This window comes from Ambystoma mexicanum, chromosome 4q, assembly GCF_040938575.1.
Source record: "Ambystoma mexicanum isolate Mex_15411 chromosome 4q, UKY_AmexF1_1, whole genome shotgun sequence".
NCBI classification, from domain to species: Eukaryota; Metazoa; Chordata; class Amphibia; order Caudata; family Ambystomatidae; genus Ambystoma; species Ambystoma mexicanum.
This window is the reverse complement of record NC_090928.1, coordinates 180258708-180280291: the sequence shown is the minus strand read 5'-3', so window position 1 is coordinate 180280291 and position 21584 is coordinate 180258708. Positions and strand designations below refer to the sequence as shown.

The window sequence follows — 21584 nt, the reverse complement described above, 5'->3', positions numbered from 1 at the left end:
TACTTTTCGGACCATTAGCAAGGTAGGAAATATCTTTCCATACTCGATGCAACACTGTTTGCAACAAAAAATGAAGTTGCAAACATGTTGCAGGGCAATGCAGCGTAGTGCTGCCATAAGTGCCAAGAGTGGAGTTAGAACTAACATCACTACAGCAACTGTAAAATGCTTGCACCACCAGACGAGCATTTTAAACAAAACTAATTTTGCACAACCTGGCATATCTGTTTTCTTTCCTGCAGAAAGCAGTAAGACTGTGATTTCTGCCTCGTCAATGTTGTCTGATGAGTCAGTTGAACTCCTCCAATCACGCACTATTGACAACAACAATTAGTTACTTAAGATGTACATGGGTCTTAGGCGTGCATCTCTGGGTGGCACCAAGGGATCTTTATCCTTGGATCTTGACGACAATGTAATTGACATCAATGTATCAAATTCAGCTGATCTTGCAGGCTTGGCCTCTTTTTCAACAGCCTCTGATGCTTACTCATCAAGTCGTGACGAGGATGCCGAAAGTAATGTGGGGGATGTCCCTCCACTGGTGGACAGCGATGCGGGTATCCTCAGAGGCCTACATAATATCATGGCCAAAGTGGAGGCTTTATCAACACTGATTGACACTTTGGCTAAAGACTAGTGGGAGATTAAAGACACATTCGCTCGGATTTTGGACAGGCTTGACAAAGTTAGTCCTTTAGTCAATTCCATTAAAAGAACTTTGAAAACAAACTGACCAAACTTGTCAGGACCTCGTCAATCCTGATGCGTGACGCTGTTGTTTCTCCCAAACTGACACCCTGCCCCTTCATACAGTCACAGCGAGCTGTTGCCACGGAGAGAGACTGGGACTGTGAGGAAATCTTTGTCTCTCCCTCATGTGTTTTTCCAGTTGAAACATCCACACTAGCACATCCTGTTAAAACCCTCTTAAAGTGTGCAATTTGTGCCCGCTGCCTCTGTTGGAATTATATCACATGATGCACGAAGAACTCAAGTGTTACCCAGTACTGTACCCGTTTCTCTGACAGTACCGGTTGTTCCTTGTGTGAAAAAAACAAATACCAACATCTTGTCTGACGGTACTGCACATAGAGTCGTTCTTAATGGGCCATTTGCCAAAAAATCATTGCGAAAATCTAAAAATACACTTAATACTAGCAAACACGAACCAGATTGTGTACTATTACCCACCACCACTGAAACGACTCTTCCGGAACAGTCAAAAGATAAAGGCAACATCTTGGAAGGGAAGCACTGTAAACTTGATACCAACATTTATACGGATTTGGAGACTTGGGCAATAATTGAGGAAATAAACCTGTTATCTCAAAGTCCCTTTTAGAACCAAACACAATTACTTCCAATCTTTCAGGAAATACCTCAATTAAGTTTAATAGGCTCTAGAGACATTAAGCGTATTGAGCGCCCCGGGGTAGGTAGCCCAAATAATTTGTCATTGATCGAATTCTCTTCTGTTCTGGTGATTGCCTTACTTATGTCGCATGCTGCACTCCTCACACCTTTAGGTTTATCATTAATCTTGTGCCATAAAAATAAAAAACTGGCCCGCTAGATACTAAGTTGCTCAAAAAGAATTCCTATTTTGGTATCCTCTGCAGACCACTTAACCGAGATAGGATCTCTATGGACATTCCAAACTAACAAAGATATATCAATAGCAAATTACTGTTAAGAGGAATGCTGGTTCCAGCACGAATCACAAATGGCACAAATTGACAGTCCATCTCCGATAAAACTTTGGACTGGATATCATGGAATATAAGTGAAGTCTTTCTCCTGCAGGAAACTTGGTGCACTTCACCTTTTTGTATAAATGATTTCCAGATAGTGCACAACTTTGCCACTCCCTCTTATCGCGGCAGACCGAGCGGTGGCCTTGTGATTGGCACTAGATGAGTGCACATATTGGAAATCTTTGCTTCTTCTAGCCCTTCACTATATGTTTTACCTGCTGTTCTCTGTTTTTTGGGGGACAGTTCCAGCCCTATTCTTGTGATTAATGTGTATGGTCCACCTGGGGGCTTTCAAACTAAAAATATATCTACTATTGAAGATATTATTTTGGAATGGTTTGTAACATCTCAGTCTGTGATCGCATGTGATCTTAACGATAGAAATCTTCATCTTTCTTCTTCTCAACCAACCAATGATGTGAGTGCCTGTGCCAATTTTCTGGCCTGTTATGAGTTGGTCTTTTTGCCTTGCAAAAATGCAGATGACACTGTGCCGACCTATACATGGACGAATTGCCAAAACTCACGTTGATTACTTTATCACTGATTCTGTAACTAAATCAAGATGTAGTGAAGTAGTTAGCACTATTAACAACTTGAGCGATCATGCAGCACTTAAGTGGAAATTTTGTATCTCTGCATTTGATAAAAAAAGATACATGGCAGCCAACGTCAGTCTAAACCCGAAGCGTAATCATATATGGTCTGCAACAAAAGTAGAGGATCTTAATAACGCATTTCGCCAGGCTCTGAATGGATTTCAGGCCGCCTTGACAAACGCTAACTAGGACCTTGAACGGATGGTCCAGATTTATATTTGCCCTACAAGGAAAACGGCTAGTGGGGCAATGATTTATAACGGCACCCCAAAAATAATAAACAACCTTATGATGTCATGAAAGTACACAAAAAGAAAGCCCACCGTAAAGCTAGAACCGAGATCAAAAACAATATAGTGCTTTTTCAAGATAAACTGTCTTGAATAAATGATCTTGCAATTAAATATAGGAATTGGCATAAACAACACAAACTATTCATTAAATATTCAAACTGGCTTCTAAATTGTAAATCAGCTATTAATCCACTCTTTCTAGTTCTTTGTCTGTTGCACCTTCCATTTTACTGGAGCCAAGAGATCAACAATGGTAAACATGTACCTAACAATTGTAATTCACATAACATAAGCGTCAGCAAACATAGCTGCTTCTGTCTAAAAATCTGGTACTAGCCCATCAATTTTAGCTGGAATATTTTCTCGTATAATTAAAATGAATTCAGAAAATAGCCATAGTCACTGCTTAAGAAAACACATGCGGTAGTTGAATCAACAGAAATCAGTATCTTGTGCTGAATATACAAAATCACGCACAAGGGTATTCTGTACACTTACCGTTCTAAGCAGTGTGTTGCAGTAACCACCCATTGGTCTGAAATCAGAGTGCCACCACAAAAATGCATGTTGAAACTGTGAAAGAGAGAGATGCACGAGAGAGTAAAACTCCCTAAATATCAAATCAGCAATTAAATATTCAAAATGAGTACAAAACAGTGGTACAGATCTTATCAAATACCAAATGCCTCAAGAAAATGTTTTTCGCTCTTTCATGAAGGTGGGAATTCAGAATCAAGAACTCAGATGCTTTCAATTTATTGTCCTTTAATTTTATAATCAAATTAAAGCTTTATATTGTATGAATTTCTATTTTCAGGAGTTAAGCAAATGTATTACAACTCTGAAAATTACAGAGAACATTTGACCATCGACAGCAGTAATTCCAATAACCAACCAAGGAAGTATCTAAGGGAGATGTATTTTAACACAACACAACCAATTCTGCTTCTTGACTAAAATTATCTTGATTTATTTTCTTAATGATCAGTTGCGTTTCTTGGCTAACACGGATACTAATTTATTTTTGGTTTGCTATCCAATGTGTTACTCTTTGGAGAATACAGCAGCCTTTAGGTCAGATCCATATACATGAAGAAGTTGGGATGATCGCCTATAGCGCATAGGATTTCAACTAGAGAGCAAGATTGATAACTATATTAATTTGCCAGGGTGGTGTCTACACAAAACAGTGCAGGGTCTAGGAACACCTGTCCTTAGCAGATATTCTTAGCCCACTACACAGGTTCAGGAATAGAGCACCATCTCACTTTTTGGTTCACAGCTCAAAATCTGAGGGAATGCAAGGACCACTACTCTTCTTGGCTTCTCTTTCCTAAGGTTATAACGTAGAGTTTGTTTCTTGACCTCTCTGTGCCAGAAATATAACACCCAGCTCACTTTTTGGTTCACAGATCATGGTTTCAGCAACATAAAAGTATTTCCTTTCCTCCTTGCTTTGGTCATTTAATTTGTTACTTAGACAGTCTCACCTCAGCCTGTGGGTCACCCGGGTGCACTAATTGGTGAAACGTTAGACAAACACCTGCAATAATCTATTATCACAGGTGGCTCAAGAAACACTCCAATGCTGAAAGACAGTTCATGGATTTTTATTTTCAATGGACCCTTGGGCATTCCCTCTCTTTCTCATCTGCAAGCACTTCCTCCCTAGCCTAGGTGTCCTTAGCACCCTGGGTAGTATACACCGATAGTTTCTCCCTTGCTATGCTAAGAGTAATTTAGCTGAGATAATGACCTAAAATTAAAAGCTAGCCGCCTTACCAGTTTGAACTCCCTCAGGAACGTGCCGACTGTCCCTGCTCTATCCAGTGATTAGTGCTCAACAGGGATAGGAAGTGCGTCTTGCAGATACCCTGCATAAATCGCTCTTCAGTCTACTACCTCATGATCTCCTCTCCCTCTCTATTCCTAATACTACACTCCTCCTCCAAATCCTGCCACATCTACTCTCGTCCTCTCTTCTATGTCCCTCCAATGTCACTCACTTTCTCTGGGCTCCGCGGTTAACCGTAGATATTTACTCCTCCCTCCTCCTCACTCCAAATCCCTCTTCTATAACACAACTACCTCCTCCAACCTACAGTTCCCTCTCCACATTACACCCCCCCTCCACACTGCAAATCCCTCTTACACACTACAACTATCATTCCGTCCACCTGCTACTGATTCACCCTCCTGTCACCAAGTTACATTCACTTCACTGTCACTCCTTATACTAGTTTATCTAATGGAATTTGCCACACTGCAGTACCACTTGCATGCACCAAACAACACCACACCTTCTCAAGAAATTGCCTCCACAGTCCACTACTCCTTCCTTCCTTCTTTCTTCCTTCCTTCCTTCCTCCTGCTGGTCTCTTGATCCAACAACACAACCTCCTCTGACCTCACCCATATAATCCTCGCCGTCCTCCTTCTTGTTTCCCCTTTTATCATTATCCATGTCTCCTTGTTGTTGATCGCACTCTTCCCAACTAGACTCTGCTTCCTCTACCCAGAAGGGATCAGATCTACTGCAGGTTTCAAATACAGGGCTAAGTCTGACCCTTTTCTACATGCGGTACCGCCGTGCTGTAGTACTGGCAGCCTATGTATGTATTGCTCATGCTCGAGATAGGAGTTCAATGTTGTTCCCCTTCTGAGATAGGTCTCATCTCTTTTGGGAATTTTAATGTCTGCTTTAGTATCTGGGGGTTTAGTGGTCTCGTGGAGCACATCTTTGTGGTCATCGCTGAGCTGTCACGGCAGGATCCCCTTCCTTTCCAGAGCTACTGCTCTGCACTCTGGGTCTGTTGGGGTTCGGCCCGTAAAAGCGAGTGTGCAGCCGATTGAGCGTTGTCTCTCGCTCTTGTTTTGTGGTTTCTTTGTCGCATCCAGAATATAACATCACAATGAGGCTCTGTTATTCCTCTGCTGGGCTGCTCTTCTTCCTATTCCTGTCTCTGTTATGAAATCAGAGAAACATACTCGACCAGCATTCTGGGTCATAGGCATTGGGTGATGCAGTTAAGTACTGCAGCAAGACAGACTGACACTTGGGGGGTGGGGGGGTGTAAGAATTGGAGCGCTCGCAACTGCCACCCTCCTCCTCAGGGTAGGATTGGCTCCAGATTTCTTTCTGGTTGGACTCCGGCCCCCGTCTGATGGAGGTTGTCGTCCCCTCCTGATATGGTCAGGGTACTGCCTTGGCCTTGCCACAATAGTAAGCAACCAGTGTAAAATGTAGCAAAGACTTTGAGTTGGGATGGTAAGCAGCTAGAGTAACATATAGTAATGCATTTTAGTAGAATATTCAAAAGGAAGGGCCACGAAGTGATCAATGTCTGATGTTTATTAATTTGATTGAAAATTGAACTGATTAAGATAACATATAATGTGAATAAAAAGACTTTATAAATCCATATGCACTGAATCCAGAATTAATGGAACGCACAAGCTTATTAAAAAGAGTGAAAATATTAGGCACAATGGAAAGACCTAGAACAGATGTGGTATTATTCTCAACAGTCTAAAAGGTTGGCTGTGCTAGGCCCTTCCTGTGCAACCAAATGCCCAACTAATCGCTAACTAAAATTTCATAATAGTGATTGTGCGATAGGTTACATTACCTATTTCTTTGGTGCTATTTGAGTTATGACCTTTCCTAGTTAGTCCTCGGGGCTTATGCAGAGAGGGTAGTGCTTCCAGGTCATGGACACCAAATGATGCCATTTATTTATTTATTTCATTTATAAGCCCTAGGGCATCAAGGCGCGTAAACATAAATTATACATATGATGAAAGATCAGGACATAATAGCAACACACAACTGAAACAAACAAATCGAGAAAACATAACATTACAATAACATAATGGTATAGTGGCACAGACCTAACTGAGAAGGATGGATCAAAGCAGAGCCACTGAAAAATATAGACCAATTTAGGGAGCAAAACAGTTAAACATTGATTCAATTCAATACATTTTTCAAAGCCGTAGATTAACCTGCTTGCTGAGAAAGAGAAATTCTATTTAAATACATCGGCAAACTACTAAACTCACATCCCAAGATGATACAATCAGTGTTGCCACTCTGACACCAGTTAGTGATTTGAAGTCTATGCAGCACTCTTAAGTCTTGTGTTCTCACACAGTTAGTCCCTAGTTTGGAGTTGAACCATGCCAAGATTTTATTTTTCCAAATATCGACACCGTTGTTTTATGATGTTGTAAACACATCATTTCTGCTTCTGTTATAAATGAATGCCTTAATGGTTTCTCCTAATTCCATCGCAATCTCATTTTTGTTGGAAGCAAGCAATTCCCACTTAATTCCTTCTCCTTTTTTTTCTTGCCAACCTCCTGAAGGCCGGAAATGTAAATCTATCAGTGCGAATCCACTGGAAGTTTTATTACCCCGACGAAGTTTAGTTCACTTTTGACATGCTAGTATGAGGTATTACATGACAAAATGATTTGGCTTCTCTCCAAAATGGTTATCAGCATAACCCATATCAATGTACAGTCTAAAACGGCTAAAAGTATCTCTGCACCTTCTCAAAATCCGAGATATGCTTCAGAATGTAGGACCGGCCCAGTTTCCTTCCACATGAAACTCTGTGGTGGCAAAATCATGTGCTCGGTAGGGCCTCGGGTATGGAACAAGCTGACTCCTCCCTGAGACTTGAACATGTTCATCGTACATTCTGCAGGGAACTGAACACCACGCCCTTTTTTTACAAAACATCACAAAATATTTCTCTGGCATCCACCTTCCAGGGCCGTCACCATTTCAGCCCTGAATCCTAGGGTTTGGCAGCTAGACTTCTGTTTAAGGTCTACTCAGCAGGATGCGTCATAATTCAGCTTGTAATTGTTATTAGTTATTTATAATGCGCTTAATACCCAGAAGTTTCTAAGCGCGGACCTGGTGATCGAACATGTGTTACTTCGCATCTTTTTGCTTCCAGCCTTCAAGTGTTGGGAGTGGTGATAACTTCACGGGTGGTGGTGGAGGGGCAAACTTATTTGTGTGGGACATCTAACTTCTTTATGCATTCTAATGAGACTATTCTAGGGCATCTTAAATGTTACAAGCAGTTGACTCTCAAGTTTGGCAAGACAATATAGGGCTTTGAAAACAAGTCAGAGGAAGTTAAATTTAAGCTGGGAGTGAAAAGGGAGCCATCCTATTGAGTCAATGGAAGAGGAGATGGAGTCGTGAGGTGAGAGAAGGCAGAGGGAACGGATAGCGGAGTGGTAGATGGATATGAGGGGCGAGAGGTGTGAGGAGAGGAGTCCAAAGAAGAGAGTGGAGTAGAAGAGTTTGGAGAAGATGAGGGAGGAGATTAGGAGTTTAGTAGCGTGGAAGGTTAGGAGAGGACGAATTTTACAGATGTTGTAGAGGTGGAAGTGGCAAGATCTAGCAGTGAGAGAAATGTGGTGGGAAAGAGAGAGGTGAGGTTTGACGTGGAGACCAAGGGTGCGGTCATGTGGAGAGAAGGGGAGTTGGGAGGGAGGAAAGAGAATGAAGGGAGGAGGAGAGGGAGGAGGAAGAGTGTTGGTAGGGAAGAAGAGGAGCTCAGTTTTATCTGAGTTGAGGGAAAGGAAGTGAGAGGACATCCAAGATTTGATAGCGGAGGGGCAAGAAGAGAGCTTAAGGTGGATGGCAGGTGAGAAGGATGAGAAGGAAAGGAAGAGCTGGGTATCATCCGCATAGAAATGGTGTTATACACCAAAGAAGGGGATAATGGGAGCTAGGAAGGAAGTATCGAGTGAGATGAGAAAGGGGCCAAGGACAGAACCTTGGGGAACACTGTGGTTGAGAGGAAAGATAGGTGAGGAGCGGCCACCCCAGGGGAGTGAAAATGTGTGATTAGAGAGATAGGAGGAGAACCAGTCGAGAATGGAGTCTTCAAGGCAAAATGAAGAGAGATTTAAGGAGAAGGGGGTGGTCAACAGAATCGAAGGCAGCTGAGAGATCTAGTAGGATAAGAATAGAAGAATGCTTAAAGTAGCAAGCAGAAAGGAGAGGGTTGAGAACGGAGGTGAGAGCAGTTTCCGTGGAGTGAAGAGGGCGGAATCCAGATTGGGTGGGGGAGAGGAGAGAATGGTTGGAGATGAAGGTAGAGAGTTGAGAATAGACAATGCGTTCTAGAAGTTTGGAGAGGAAGGGAAGAAGGGAGATGGGGCGATAATTGGATGCAAGATGGGGGTTGGCAGAAGGGTTTTTTGAGAATGGGGATGATAGTAGCGTGCTTAAAAGGAGAGGGGAAGGGGGATGTAGAAAGACAGGTGTTGAAGAAGGAGGTGAGATAGGGTATTAAGAGGGGGTACATTTTAGAGATAAGGGAGGTAGGAATGGGGGTAGCAGGACAAGCAGTGGGATGAGTTTTGGAAAGGAGGAGGGTAACTTCAGATTGAGTGATAGGAGTAAATGAGGACATGGAGAAGGGAGGGGGAGATGGAGGGGAAGAATATGAAGGGGAAGAGAGGATAGATTGTCAGAAGTTAAGTATTTTGTTAGAGAAGAAGGTGGCAAGGCCAGAGGCAGAGAGAGGAGAGGCAATGGAATGATCAAGTGTAGGAGGAGAACGAAGTCTAGATAAGGTTTGAAAGATGCAGCGTGCATGGGAGGACTGAGAGTGAAGAAGGTCGGAGAAGTAAGTGCGTTTAGCAGAATTGAGACAGGAGTCATAGAGGGAGTGGTAGTCGAATTAAGCAGATTGGTTGGAAGGAGTGGGGTGCTTGAGCCAGGAACGTTTGAGGCGCCTAAGAAGGTGGCGCATGGAAGCAAGATGGGGAGAAAGCCAAGGTTGTGTGGGACGGCAAGAAGGGCGAAACAAAGAGAGATGGTAAAGTAGATCTAGAGAAAGTTGAGGGAGGAATTTAAGGTGGAGGATGCTTCCGAAGCTGTAAGAGAGGAGAAGTGAGAGGGGGATGGAGGAAGAGCAAGAATTGAGGAAGAGAGAAGGGTTGAAGTTGCGTAGGTCACGACGGAAGAAGGGGGTGGAAGAAGGAGGGGAGAGGGAGGAGGGGGAGACAAAACGAGGAGCATGGTAACCTAGGCCGGCCCAGAGTGTGGCGCGACCCATGATTTTTTGTCGAGTTGGAGGGGGAATCAGCATGGCTCGCAGGGGGGCCCACACATTTTGTGTTACGCCACTGGCAGGCGTGGGCAGCAAGAGGAGAACCTACCTGTGAGGGAGCACTAATAGTTATGTTTGACCGCTGCTTTCATTTTGGCAAACCTAAATTACAATGAGGTAATTCTTTTGGGAATACTATCATTTGTGGCTGGAAAGTACACTCGGCAAAATAAGAAATTACCACCAGCCACGCATTCCGCATCAGGTAAAAATTCTGTAATCTGGTGAACGATTTGAAGCAAAATGTGAACTATTTTAGCCCAAATACATCAAGTGCCTACTCAAAAATTAGATTAAAGTGCCGAACATTAAAGATCAAGTCGAAATTGGGAAGCAGAGATATCTGTGAAGTTATTGACAGAGCATCCGTTATGATTGTATACGCATATTATCAACATCAAATTGCCAGGTATGTGGCTGGGCAGCTGTGTTGCGTGGGATAACTTTCTATGAGAAGTGTGTAAGGGTTTACGGTGTGCACGATTTAAGCACTTGAACTTGCCTTCCACAGATTGACGAACATGTATGTAAAGAACAGTAGGAAACGAATAACTTTTCTGGAATATGTTTATGAATATTTTTTTTACCTGGTTCTGAGGCTAATTTGCCACGGCCACGAGTGCGGGTTTGACACGCAACCGCCAACAATCCTTCCAAAACATCCCCGTGGGGCGACCGCCTGCACTCCACATTTCTGCTCAATGGAGGCTAAAGGAAAGAGAGCGACCATGAGTTACAAGCCAAATAGCAATGAACGCCTCTCAAAAGGCACACATTCATTTGCTTTCTTTTGTTTAACATGACATGCGCACTAAGAATACATCACATGTGACAGACATCTGCAATCTTAGTAGGAGGTTGAGGTGCTCGGCCTACACAATAAACTATCATTCTAAATCAAGGACATGTTTTGATAGACATGCACATGTTTAGTGTGTGTATATCGAGTGAGAATTGAGTGGGGCATTCCTGTGGCGTTTAAAGGGGCATATCCGATAGAAGGGGATAGTAATGCTTTTGTACCTCTTGAACGACTTCACCATAATGACATCACAGGAAGTGACACTCCCAGACGTGACATCACTTGACCTTCAACTCAGGTCGCAGCACAGAAAGTTACATCGCCTACTCCAACCGCAAACATCAACAGGAGGGCAGAATTCAACGTACCAGTGCATTTCACCGAATCCATTTCCACCTAATGTGAAATCTTTGGGGGAAAGAATCTTCGAATTTGGTTGGGTAAGTAGGTACATTTTTTAAAACCTAGGTGGGGGTTCGGGTAAGTGGATAGGATAAGGTAGGGGGGAAGTGGAAGGGGAGAGGGGAAGGTTCCGGCGCATAATTTAAAAAAATTAGAAGAAAATAAATGGAAGATTTCAGCTTTAGTCAACATGCTTCAAGGTGCCTCTTAGTTCTCTGGCCCCTATGCAGTGTCCTACCCTGGCTGGGTTGCCATCTTGTACCTACACACCAGACATACGTTCCTGCAGGGGGATCAGGTGGGCCAAGCAGGGACCTAATACAGGGACCACATGGTATACTGTCGCCATGCGCTGCCTATGACCCACTTGGCAGTCTTGTCTACTCTTCCCCTCACTGCATTGCACGCGGAAGGGAACAGCCTGGGTTATTTTGCCCCGAATCTTAGGAATATAGTACAAACTCTCACACACAACACTGTTAAAAAAAAAACACAGTACACGCTCCCAGCACGAAACAATCAGTTCCTGGTCTGGATGGCACTACTGGTAGATAAGAACTCACGGCTGAGGACACCAAGGCTTTTGCCTGTCTTCTGGTATGGACATACACAGTGATGCCCACTACAAGGCCGTGTGTGCCCCTGAACGACCATACAGCAGCAAAAGTAAATTCAGCAGGCGGCGCTTCATCCCTCCTGAGTTAAACGCGCTCCTTCGTGCATGCTCTTAAAACCTCTCAATTTTGAGTAAACGTTATGCAGGAATATGGCAGTAGGCCTGTTGTTCAAAAATATAAGTTTAATGAACGCAAGTTAACCCAATCTATTATTGTTTATTAGATCATAACAATTGGAAACCCCCAGGAAGCACTGTCATTAGGCAACCGTTCGCTTTATTCCTAGGTGGGCTGATCTATAAGCAAATGACATACCCCCTCATATCGCTGTCTCCGAAGAATCAGCAGAGCCAGGCCAGGGTCAGTCCCATGTGCGCTCACGTACGTCTGACCCTCCTCCATCCCTACCAGCATGTTGTAATTGGTGATTTATAACGCGCTTAATACCCAGAGGTTGGGGATCGAACCTTTGTTGCACTGTGTCGTCTTTGTTTCCAAGGCGAGCGCGTTGCCCCTGAGCTTTCCCAACTTCCCTCTTGTTGTATACAATTATTTCTGAAGGACTTTTTTTTAGGGTACTGGAGAATGAGACCTTATCCCTCGAACAGGCACTGATATAGGAGAGCTGGTAGTGTGTCTCTCTTTTGTTTAGCCTATTATAATGCTTGTATGGTACACTGGCACCAGTTACCTGTGATTACTTAAAGGGCACTCTTGCAATTGTTCAGTACTCACTCGAGTAATGGCATCTGCTTTTGCTATTAGGCTGCAAGAAAGCATTTCAGCTTGAACTTCATAATGGGAGTACGTTTAATGTCTGTAATGATTTGTTATTGCCACTGAGCGTTGGCACCTTCGTTGCACTAATAGCACTTTAGCTCAGTTTAGCTCAGGAAAGAGGTTCCTTCAGGGGGGCTTTGATGACCTTTGACGAAGAGGAGGGTTGTTATCTCTATCCCACTGTCGATTCCCTTTGTCATCTCTCCTCTACTTAGTGAATGAATTGAGTCTACGAAATGTGGAAGATTTGATTTAACAGACTTTCGAGATTTGATGAAATGAGATACTTCTATTCATTCATTGTACATCATTTGTATTTAAATATGTCCTTTTTTGTGTGAAATAACATCAATGTGGCTTCACTGACAGCACCAATGTATGTCTGAGAGATATTTTGCATTGCTTCTTAGCTCTAAAATTCTAGTAACAAATAGTTTTCAAAGTTCTAAAAGTTTAGCAAGTGCAAAAGCAGACAATCATAATTGGCTGCATGCATGGGCGTAATTTTAGGGGGGAGAAAGGTGTCTGTTCCCCCCAACTTTTGGGGCACACCATTTTGTCCCACTCGTTTGGCCGGGGCCCCTTTCATTTGGATGTTATGCCCCACGCAAACAGTTTCAGCAAAGTTACTTTACTGGCTGTCTGCATGTTTGACAGTCTCAGCAAAGAGAGCCAGTGCCTGAACAAGTATCTTGTCAACATCCAGCCATGGCCTGCCTACACAAGGTGAAGAGAAGTTCCTTCACGCAATGAGGAAAACCAGCACTATGTCATACCTTGTTCCTCAATTGGAGATGGAAATTTCACGTTATGAAAGTGGAACCAATTGGAAGAGGAAGGATATTCATTAAATTAATGTTAGTAAAGTCAAAGTACAGCAAGGCCAACAGGAGAGTAAAACATGTTCAATGCAATAAGCATTTCTTGCATACCTTTACAGCATCATGGAAATCTTCTCTGACACAGAACAGCAGGGGCCCTGGCACTGCAAGCTTCATTAACATGTAATTGGGTAATGCAAGGGCCCCGGGAGAGCAAGCTGCCCTCACACAGAACAAGTACTGCATGGGCTGAGCAGGGCAGTCTTCTATCTCAGAGAGCGGGTGCAGCATGGGCGACAGTAGGGCGAGCTTCCCTCACATGGAACAGGCACAGCAGTACTTCACCCATACAGAGGTGGTACAGTAAGGGCTACAGCAGAGCAAGCTTCACTCACACAGCACAGGCAAGCATGGACTCAGCAGGGCAGTCTTCCCTTTCAGAGAACGGGTACAGCAACGGCCACAGCAGGGCAAGCTTCCCGCACACGGAGCATGCACATTAGTAAAACCTCACTCACACAGAGGAGATGCAGTAAGGGCCATAGCAGTGCAAGCTTTACTCACATGAACGGGTACATCACGGGGTGCATCACGGTAAGCTTATCTCACATGGAACCGGCACAGCGTGTGCCACATCTGGACAAGCGTCACTCACGTGGACTTGGCTACATCAAGGGCTATAGGGGGGCAAGCTTACCTCACACAATGTTACAGCATGGGCCACAGCAGGGCAAGCTTCACTCACATGGAAATGCTACAACATGGGCCCCAGCAGTGAAAACTTCACTCATCCAGTGTTGCACCATGGGCAAGCTTCCTTCCCTCGGAACGGGTACAGCATGGGGCTCCACAGGGTAAAATTCACTCACACAGAAGAAGTAAAGCATTGGTCACAGAAGTGCAAGCTTCCCTCACACAATATTACAGCATGGGCCACAGCAGGGCAAACCTCCCTCCCACAGAACAGGTAGAGCATTGATCACAGCAGGGCAAACATCGCTCACATGGAAGTGCTACAACATGGGCCCCAGCAGTGAAAACTTCACTCATCCAGTGTTGCACCATGGGCAAGCTTCCTTCCCTCGGACAGGTACAGCATGGGGGGGGCTCACCACAGAACAGGTACAACATTGATCACAGCAGGGCAAGCTTCACTCACATGGAAGTGCTAAAACATGGGCCACAGCAGTGAAAGCTTCACTCATCCAGTGTTGCACCATGGGCAAGCTTCCTTCCCTCGGAACGAGTCCAGCATGGGGCTCACCAGGGTAAAATTCACTCACACAGAAGAAGTAAAGTATGGGTTACAGAAGTGCGAGCGTCCCTCACACAAAATTACAGCATGCGCCACAGCAGGGCAAACCTCCCTCCCACAGAACAGGTACAGCATTGATCACAGCAGGGCAAACATCGCTCACATGGAAGTGCTACAACATGGGCCCCAGCAGTGAAAACTTCACTCATCCAGTGTTGCATCATGGGCAAGCTTCCTTCCCTCGGACAGGTACAGCATGGGGCTCACCACAGAACAGGTACAACATTGATCACAGCAGGGCAAGCTTCACTCACATGGAAGTGCTAAAACATGGGCCACAGCAGTGAAAGCTTCACTCATCCAGTGTTGTACCATGGGCAAGCGTCATTCCCTCGGAACGAGTCCAGCATGGGGCTCACCAGGGTAAAATTCACTCACACAGAAGAAGTAAAGTATGGGTCACAGAAGTGTGAGCTACCCTCACACAATATTACAGCATGGGCCACAGCAGGGCAAACCTCCCTCCCACAGAACAGGTAGAGCATTGATCACAGCAGAGCAAGCTTCACTCACATGGAAGAGCTACAACATGGACCAAAGCAGTGAAAGCTTTCTTCATCCAGTGTTGCACCATGGGCAAGCTTTCCTCCCTCGCAACAGGTACAGCATTGATCACAGCAGGGCAAACATCGCTCACGTGGAAGTGCTACAACATGGGCCCCAGCAGTGAAAACTTCACTCATCCAGTGTTGCACCATGGGCAAGCTTCCTTCCCTCGGACAGGTACAGCATGGGGCTCACCACAGAACAGGTACAACATTGATCACAGCAGGGCAAGCTTCACTCACATGGAAGTGCTAAAACATGGGCCACAGCAGTGAAAGCTTCACTCATCCAGTGTTGCACCATGGGCAAGCTTCCTTCCCTCGGAACGAGTCCAGCATGGGGCTCACCAGGGTAAAATTCACTCACACAGAAGAAGTAAAGTATGGGTTACAGAAGTGCGAGCTACCCTCACACAAAATAACAGCATGGGCCACAGCAGGGCAAACCTCCCTCCCACAGAACAGGTACAGCATTGATCACAGAAGGGCAAGCTTCACTCACATGGAAGTGCTACAACATGGGCCACAGCAGTGAAAGCTTCACTCATCCAGCCTTGCAGGATGGGCACGCTTCCCACCCTCGAAACAGGTACAGCATGGGCCTCACCAGGGAAAAATTCACTCACACAGAAGAAGTAAAGCATGGGTTACAGAAGTGCAAACTTTACTCACACAGTATTACACCATGTGCCACAGCAGGCCAAACCTCCCTCCCACAGAACAGGTGCAGCATTGATCACAGAAGGGCAAGCTTCGATCGCACAGTATTACAGCATGCGCCACATCAGGGAAAGATTCCCTGCCACAGAACAGGTACAGCATAGGCCACAGCAGGGTAGGCTCTACTCCCACAGAAGGTGTACAGCATGATCCACACCAGTACAAGCGCCACTCACACAAGCACTGGCTTCAGACAGCAGAGTGGCTGCCTGTAACTGGCACATACTGCATCTTTCAGGGGCAGCCTTTAGACAGCAGAACTATGTCCCCCTGTGTAGCAAATACTGGCGACAGTGAAGGGCCTGCATGTCACAAGCAAGAAAAATATGTACAGACAAAAGGGAGGAATAATACTGAAGAAACCTGGACAGACATGGAGACCATGAAGGGCGTATGAATGTACCGACCAAAGGGAGAGAGGTACTGGCAATGGTATAACTGGAGACCACGTTGGGCATGTGTGTCAAGAGAAGGCATGAATATGCAGACAGGATGGGCCAGCAATAGTCTACAGTCAATAGGCATGCTGGGATCCATGGAGGACCGGGGTCTCATACAAATGCAGAAAATGACCAGGCAACCAAAATGAGGCTGCATGGATACAACATGTCTTTGCGTAGCCTTTGGCACGATCTTCAAAATTACAAGCTCAATCTTTGATGCTTATCCAGAAATCATATCAACTTGCATGAAAATGTAAATATTAGGTTACTAATCAGTAAAACCCAACTGCCTCCAGAAGGCAGCCCCCTACGTCTTAATCCCCCTTTTGTAGTATAAAATGGCTTTTGATATTTGAGGTGGTCCCTTCCTGGCTCCAGGAAACCCACTGTGGGCACATATCACACTTGCTGCATGTGACAATCCGTGTCAGCCTATCCTTATCTCTAGTGGGACAGCCCCTAAAGAGGGATAACTACTCTATACTGGTATCTTTACTTAGCTTTGGCACATCACTTTCCTAGGAGTTCATGCATAGAGCAGTAACTAGAAAGGGGAGGAGATACTGCACATTCGAGATTGCAGTATTACTGGACTGCTGCACGTATCCCCTGTTGCAACATCCTCCGTTCCACGGTCAGCATACTTCTCTTCACTTTCCTTCCGGCGCCGATCGCCTTTCGGCATAATGGATGGAGCACCCAGCCTCATTAGGCAATTGGAGGAACACAGACTCCACATTTTAGATTTCCATGTTATCTTTCCTGCTCACCATTTCATCATGAAGAACCCCAGGCAAGCTTTCAGCAGGATTCTGAAACTGAAGCTATGGAATGGTTGCAAAACCAGGGGAGGCATGGAGAGTGGGAGCAGGGAGAACAAAGGGATTTTGTTTCATTTGGTTTTGGCCTGTAGCTGTATGCACTGTGTGAGAGGGGTTTGAGGCTCCAGGGTGACTCTGGGTTTCTGGCTCATGCCCTGATTGCCTGTCAAACACAGTCTGATGGCCCAACAGGCAAAACAAAACAGCTGGCCACTGAGCACAGAGCCTGAGCAAGTTAGAGTGAAGTTTGAGATGGCGATCCACGCTGCCAACCTAGATAGTAAGGAAGTTGAAAGCAGTGACTAGGGTCTTCATATCTCCAGCAGCTGTTTCTCTGAACCAACGTTTCTAGCCGCCCATAGTCCTCAGCACATAGCTCACGATAATGTGTGGAGTCTCCAGGATGCCCCCTACCTGCAAATGCCAATTCCCAGAGGCTTATGACACATAGGGTAACATCTATCTATTTGAGAAAGAGTGAGCAAAAGAGAGAGAGAGAGAGAGAGAGAGAGAGAGAGAGAGAAGGGCAGTGTCTGACAGTGGCCAGGGACTAGAGGTGGAAGCACAGGGAACCCAAGGAGGACACCAGGTTGCATTTCATGTGCTTCTATGACTTCAAATGCTTTGTGATGGATTTCTAGCCTTCACAAAAGCCTTGCTATGCCATGTTATTATTAGGTTTGCCTGCCCATCAAGGTCTTTAACTGCTCCTCGAACTAACACGTTCAAATTCCACATTCCAACTCATGATACGCACACCAATTTAGCCGCCCAGACTTGGCTATGGAAGGCCCTCCCAGCAGACATCAAGCACCAGTACACTGCACCTCTACAACCAACTTATGTACTACAGCCCAGGCCGGTGCATCTAGCGCCACAGGCTCCTCTTCAGACACAAATGCCTCTATGCTCTCGACACAGAACACTTAAGACACTGACCTGCACATGGGACTCAGGTTACTTGTGATCAGTCTGCATCTACACAACAGCAAAGCTAACTTGAATATTTACCTCTCTTCCCACTAATCTCACCCACTCCCTCCTTTTCTTTCAGATCCACCAGAGTCCCGGAGACCATGCAAATGGCAGCAGAGCATGGTATGCATCATTAACCTTTTAAATGCCAGCGACGAGCCGGCTCGTCGGTAAAAACCGCTCCAGGTTGCCACCGACGAGCCGGCTCGTCGGTGGCACTTAAGGGGTTAATGAGGGGGGAAATGCTGGCGGGTTTGGGCGGTGAATACCGCGATTTAAAAAAAAAAAAACATTGGCACTGGGGGGGACAATGGCACTTAAGAGGTTAAAACATAATATAACATTGTATTGCATGAACAAAATGGGGGAAATTGATATCAAAAGCAATTTTGCATGCCTCCACATTCTGTAACATAAGAAAATGAAGGTGTTTATGTGCAACCACTTGGAAATAATTGCTTAGAACTCCTAAGGGTGTCGTCACCCTGTGAGCTGCCATCCACTGTCCTACTAGGCACTTCCGCCATACCCGTTGCAAATCGAAGGGACTTCTGGATGCATTATTACTAAATTGAAGGAGCAGGGGCAAAGAAGTAAGGAGCCGGGCTCCAACAGTCTGCTTCTCAAGGCCCTTAATTGATCTCGATACTCCTGGCTTGAAGGTCCAGGGACAGAGGTCTGGTGAGTGTATGGAAAGCCTGAAAAGCAGGCAGCATTAAGAAATCTCTATTTGATGACAAAAGCAATGTAGGCATAGACACAACACTGCTCAAGCCAGCGGGAGGTCAACACAAGCAGTGCATGTTACAGTGAGTGCGATAAAGGAACCTGGAAGGAGCCAGATAGGGGATGTTAAGAATAAAATGGCAGGTGGCAGGATAACAAGACTGAGCAGAAGGAGAAACAAAGGAAGGATTGCATGGACAGTTTTGTAACTTTACTTGTGTGAAGCTGCTAGCAGACAAATACCCTTTTCTTACTCTGTCACTGCTGTAAAATATCAGAACCTCATGTTCCTTTTCCTTCAGCTGGATAATTGCATCGCCAGTGCGGAAAACCAAAACTCTTGTCTCTTGCCGGTAGCCAAACAACAACCCTTCGGCAAGAGACAAGAGAGTTTCAGTTTTCTGCACTGGCAGTGCAATTATTCATATAAATTCATCTCACTTTAATTACCCATCAGTGGGTTTGAGTCAAGGAACGTAGTACAGCCTGGAAAAAGACCTGTGGGCGAAAGACGTGTCGGCTGTGGTATTCCTATTAAATATTGCTTTGTCTGACATCCTTTGAACATGTGCAGTGTGGTTGTGTAATTGTTGAATTGGCTGTTTTCCTGGACACCCTGGGCATAAGGTGCATCTTAACACAACCACCCGCTGCAGTTACACTCATTCTATTATTTAGTTGCCGTTCAATAATCATATTATTCTCGTAAAACGGTCATAGAACTGACAAGCGCTTTGGGTTCCAGTCTTATGAGCCATGAGTCTTCAGACTATAAATATTGGACACTCTTCACACATGTAGTTTGATAGAACTGTTGACTCAACCGACCTCAAAAACTATTATAGGTTTGATCTTATGCTGCCTCCAAAACCCAACTTCTGCTCACCCTCCAATCTTGTTACAATGGGCGCATCTTAAGACCATTTCATTTTCTCCGCAATTCTCTTTGTCTTATAAGAAAGACTGGGGTAAAAAATAACTGAAACCTCTCGTTACCTAATGAGAAGGAAAGCAGGGTGGGAGACTGTTGGGGGGGAGGGGGGCGTAGGATGGGAACTGGTCAAAGGATTAATGTTTGACAGCATTCAGGTAGTTTGCGTTTACCCATAGTAAGTGACCAGGAATACAGAGCGTGTGTGGGCACATTTACTGAGTCTGTGTTTATTTCATTATCAGTGAAAGGCATAATTGACTGCTCAAGCATTTATTTTTCCAAAGATCGATCAATTATGAATGTAAATATCTTGTTTATTGCAAAATGGCTGCTTAGTGACCACTCTTTAATGAGTGAAACTGTTAGAAGATACAGCTGCGTGGAGCGACTCCATCTTTTTTGTTAAACTCAAACTATTTTGAATTCTGCTGCGTTCCGATGAATTGCCCTTATAGTTTGTGGCATGTGATTAATTCACCCCAATATGCCTGATTCGCAGGAATAGCACACCAACATTATGGTAGCCCATCTTTATATGTTCATTAATAACACGACTAATATTTCGGGGCAATCACTTTCATTTGTTTATGACTCAAAAACGATTCCTGGAACAGAGGTAGGGGTATGAGTCCATCCTTTATTTCAAATACTGGAAGAATGCAAACAGCATGGAGCAGAGCAGATCAGGTAAAGCCGGACTATGCAAGAACGTGGTCAGCAGGCCCCGGACCAGACTGCAGCCGGTGGGATAAGGCCCGAACCGAATGCAGATGGGGAATGGCACAGCAGAGCTGGTGGGGCAAGACTAAGCAGAAGGACAGGAGAGGGGAAAGACGAGAGGGGTACACTGCTCCTACGGACCTCAAATGGAAAATAATGTGCAAGAGGACCAGGACCATGTTCAACAATATTGTTTTCTCTAAAGGAACGTTTCAGCAAAGTAATTGACTTTTTATACTTTAAATATACATGAACAAAATAATGAAAAAATAACTAATAATGCAATTGTTTCAGAAAAGATTTCTAAACGATGGATTTCCCAAGGCAAAATAATGTTTGGAATCCACTGAGGTTTACATTAAAACTTTAATAGTTTAATGATATTTTCAAATAGTTACTTTGCACTTCAAGCATCACTTTGAAATGTTTCCTCATTGTTTCTTACTACCTAAGCGATCACATATATATATTTTTTAATCATTATATTCCGCAGCAGACCATTAGAGCATCAAAACAAATACCAAAAACAAGTCTGCGGGACAGTTCGAGCAGCAAAATATTAAAAGGCATAATTTAAAAAATCGGACTTTTGTGAATCCTGTTCCATTGTTTCTTGTGTTCTCTCTGATTCTTATGATCATTGTGTCTGCAGTCACACTTTGAACAACACTCGCTGCCCCGGACTGTTACATGCCATTGATTTTGAGCATTTCTTTTTGCCCGATTCATTTACCCGGGTCGAATGCCCGATTCATTTACCCGGGTCGAATGCCCGATTCATTTACCCGGGTCGAATGCCCGATTCATTTACCCGGGTCGAATGCCCGATTCATTTACCCGGGTCGAATGCTTCATTTAAGCCGTATCATAATTTGGTGTATTGAATATTCCACTTCTTAAGTTCACTGCTTAGTTCTGGTGAAAATTGAAAATAACTATTGTAGCCGCCAAACGAATATAAAAGAAGCAACATGGCAGTAAAAATGGTCATCCAACTTACCACATTTTGGGATATCGCAATAGTCCCATTTCTTTTCTCCGGGCGTTGTTATATAGCACCAGGGCCCATTTATATCTCCGTCAGGGTTTCGGCAATACTAAGATAAGGATAATGAATGGACAGATAAATGGACGCTCGCATGCATTCATTATCAATGTAAAATGTG

At 44.6% G+C, this 21584-nt stretch overlaps 1 protein-coding gene across 1 annotated transcript in view; it reads right to left on the bottom strand.

Moving 5' to 3' along the window:
- PLG (plasminogen) overlaps nucleotides 1-21584 on the bottom strand; it is a 372393-nt gene that overhangs the window by 71904 nt on the left and 278905 nt on the right. The window contains exons 14-16 of the mRNA XM_069607701.1: nucleotides 21419-21515; nucleotides 10385-10505; nucleotides 3148-3222 (exon numbers count right to left, since the gene is read on the bottom strand). Of these exons, the coding sequence (XP_069463802.1) occupies nucleotides 3148-3222; nucleotides 10385-10505; nucleotides 21419-21515 (293 nt within the window). The remainder of the gene's footprint in view (nucleotides 1-3147; nucleotides 3223-10384; nucleotides 10506-21418; nucleotides 21516-21584) is intronic.